General features: G+C 45.1%; 1 protein-coding gene across 1 annotated transcript in view; it reads left to right on the forward strand.

The window, feature by feature from the left end:
• The first annotated feature begins 237 nt into the window (after nucleotides 1–237).
• Nucleotides 238–2,501, forward strand: part of MED18 (mediator complex subunit 18) — a 4,251-nt gene continuing 1,987 nt past the window's right edge. Inside the window, exon 1 of the mRNA XM_026866576.1 lies at nucleotides 238–365. Coding sequence (XP_026722377.1) covers nucleotides 331–365 — 35 coding nt within the window. The 5' untranslated portion in view covers nucleotides 238–330. The remainder of the gene's footprint in view (nucleotides 366–2,501) is intronic.

A 2,501-nucleotide genomic window follows, 5' to 3' on the forward strand; every position in this document is an offset into this window, starting at 1 on the left:
TAAACTGGTCATTTAAAATCCAAGAGACACAGTCATAGTAGCATAGAAAACTAGATGCGGCTTTAGTTTTTGCTTTGGTAATACTAGTTTAGGAACAGGGCCAAGTCTGGAAACCACCAAGGCTGGCCAGCTCATTGAACTCTCTCACTTGAATAGTCTTCCTGCTTTGCAAGGTAGAGCGGAATGAATCATAATGTGTATTATACTGGGGCTGGTAATGTCATCAATTACCTGATGTTTGTTGTCTTCTCTTACTGTCTTTGTGCTGTAGTGTAGTCCCTTTATTTAAGGTAGTCCCTCAGCTATTGACACATCATTGCCTGTAGTGAAATGGCTAAGAACAACCCAGTGTCCTTGAGTTACCTGTTAAGACAGAAAAATCACTTATTGACTAATCCTAGCCTTGAAATTTTGTCGACAACTTAAAAAAATAAATTATGCAATTAACTCATTATATAAATTGCCTGTTACATAACTGAATGGAGTCATTCATTTCATTGCACACAGATTTGTGGCGTGGAAGGCTTTTTGCTATTCACCACCAGCGAATGGAGAGTGCTGTACACTTAGTCTGAAAGCAATTGTGATTGATAAAGGTGACAAAACCAGGGATTTGGACCCAAAGCCTCTGAGATGAGTGAGAAAAACAATCCAAGTTTTAGTAACAAGGAAGAAAAATCTTTTTAACTAGTTTATATCCAACTGACCGTCCATACTGTTTGTGTTATTTCAGTGTGTGAACATGGCTGGATTGCACATTTCATGACATTTCCCTGCAGAAGCTCTGCCAGGATGGCTCTGCTCTGTGCACTTGACACCCCGCACAGGCACCCCATTTCCCATGTGTATAAGAATGTATACAGCCAGGTGTATAAGAAGGATTTTAAAGGAAGTTGAACAGAATTTAGGTAGGTGGCTGGGAATAAGATGTTTACCCTCCATTTCTGCTTCTTTCCACCTCCCCATCTGTCTGACCAACTGTTCTTTCTGTGCTGTGTCTCATCTTCTGCAACTGCAGAATTTAAGATACCTTTAAGGTATGGCAGTGCACTATAACGCCTCCAAGCTCACGGTGACAAGCAGCTCAGCAGCTGCAGGACTATGTCATTGCTGTCTTTTAAACGACTGGTGGACTGGTGAGGGGATTTGGAGATGTTGGCAGGGGCAGGAGGGGAACCACTTTTGCTCACCTATTTTGTCCAGTCCTACAGGAGGTTTGCCCAGGTTGGGATAACGTGTTTCTGCATTGCACTATTGCATAGCTCCTTGGATTATGGGGCAGAAGTAATTGGTGTAGCTGCAGCTGGGGAATTTAAAAGAATTTGCATTTCAAAACAGAAAAGTAGACATCCTAATTTTTTTTCAGCCATTTGTACTAATGCTCCCATGCACCTCAGCTAGGCAGAAGAGGTAATCTGTATCACCACAGAAAGAAGTGAACCTCAGAAACTATCCCTTGTGCAAAACTAAGGTGCATTTTTTACTCATTTTTACCTCTATCTTTCTCAATACCTATTCTTTCATTCTAGCTGCATTATGACCACATTGACTAAAGCTGATCTGTACATAAGAGAAAACCTACTTTTTGCTCTTAGCAGTGTAAGGAAGCTTTTAAACCATCACCCAAACCTTTTGTTGACCATTTTCTCCCTTTATTTCAACACAGGCCTCTTATCTGCGATCAGGGAAGGACATACAGTGCATAAGCACTGTGGCAGCTATCTGGGGTGCAGCTGCAGCTTCAGCAACAGTCAGGTCCCTCCTGGATTGCGCTGTGCCCCTGAAGTCACCCCAGTTCAACCGCATGGCTGTACACCAAACTAGCTCTGGTGTATGAGGCTGAAACAAATTATTACTGCCCTGGGAGAGTACTCTTATGCCATTTCTCATTTTCAGGTGTTTGGCTTGTGCTAATATTTTTATAATTTATTTAGAGGTGGGGGTCACCACCACTGCTGATAGAGGATATCGTTATACTGATAAAGGAAAGACAGACATACTACTTTCTGTGCAGTATGAAAGCTTGTTATAAAAACTGCTAAAGAAAAATTTATAACTCTAGTTTGGGGATGTGCAGGACTAAATGTAACTGATACTTTGCATTTCTGCTTCTTTTTGAAAACGGAGGGCTTTCCGACTAGAAACAGCGCAAAACCTGCTGTGTCCGGATGACAAACGCGGCAGGCTGGATTTCTGCCTTTCCAAACCAATGCATGGCTCCTATTTCACCCCCGATAAGGCCGCAGGCGCGCCACGTCGTGGTGCCCTGACCCCTTTGCTGCTGCACCTTCTCGTAGCCCAGCGGACCGGCACCTGCCGGCTGACAGGCAGCAAGGGACCAGCTGCGACACTTCCACAGGTTTTATGCCTGCACCTTCCGCTGCGCAGGAGACCGGAGGGGAGGCCCAGCGCTGCGGATACAGCTAACGGGGGAGCGCTCCCGCCGCCCCGACAAGCCGGCGCCGCGCACCGCTCCGCCGAAGCAGCGGCGACCCCACAGC

This window comes from Athene cunicularia (assembly GCF_003259725.1).
Source record: "Athene cunicularia isolate RWA chromosome Z unlocalized genomic scaffold, athCun1 chrZ_part3, whole genome shotgun sequence".
In the NCBI taxonomy this organism is placed as follows: domain Eukaryota; kingdom Metazoa; phylum Chordata; class Aves; order Strigiformes; family Strigidae; genus Athene; species Athene cunicularia.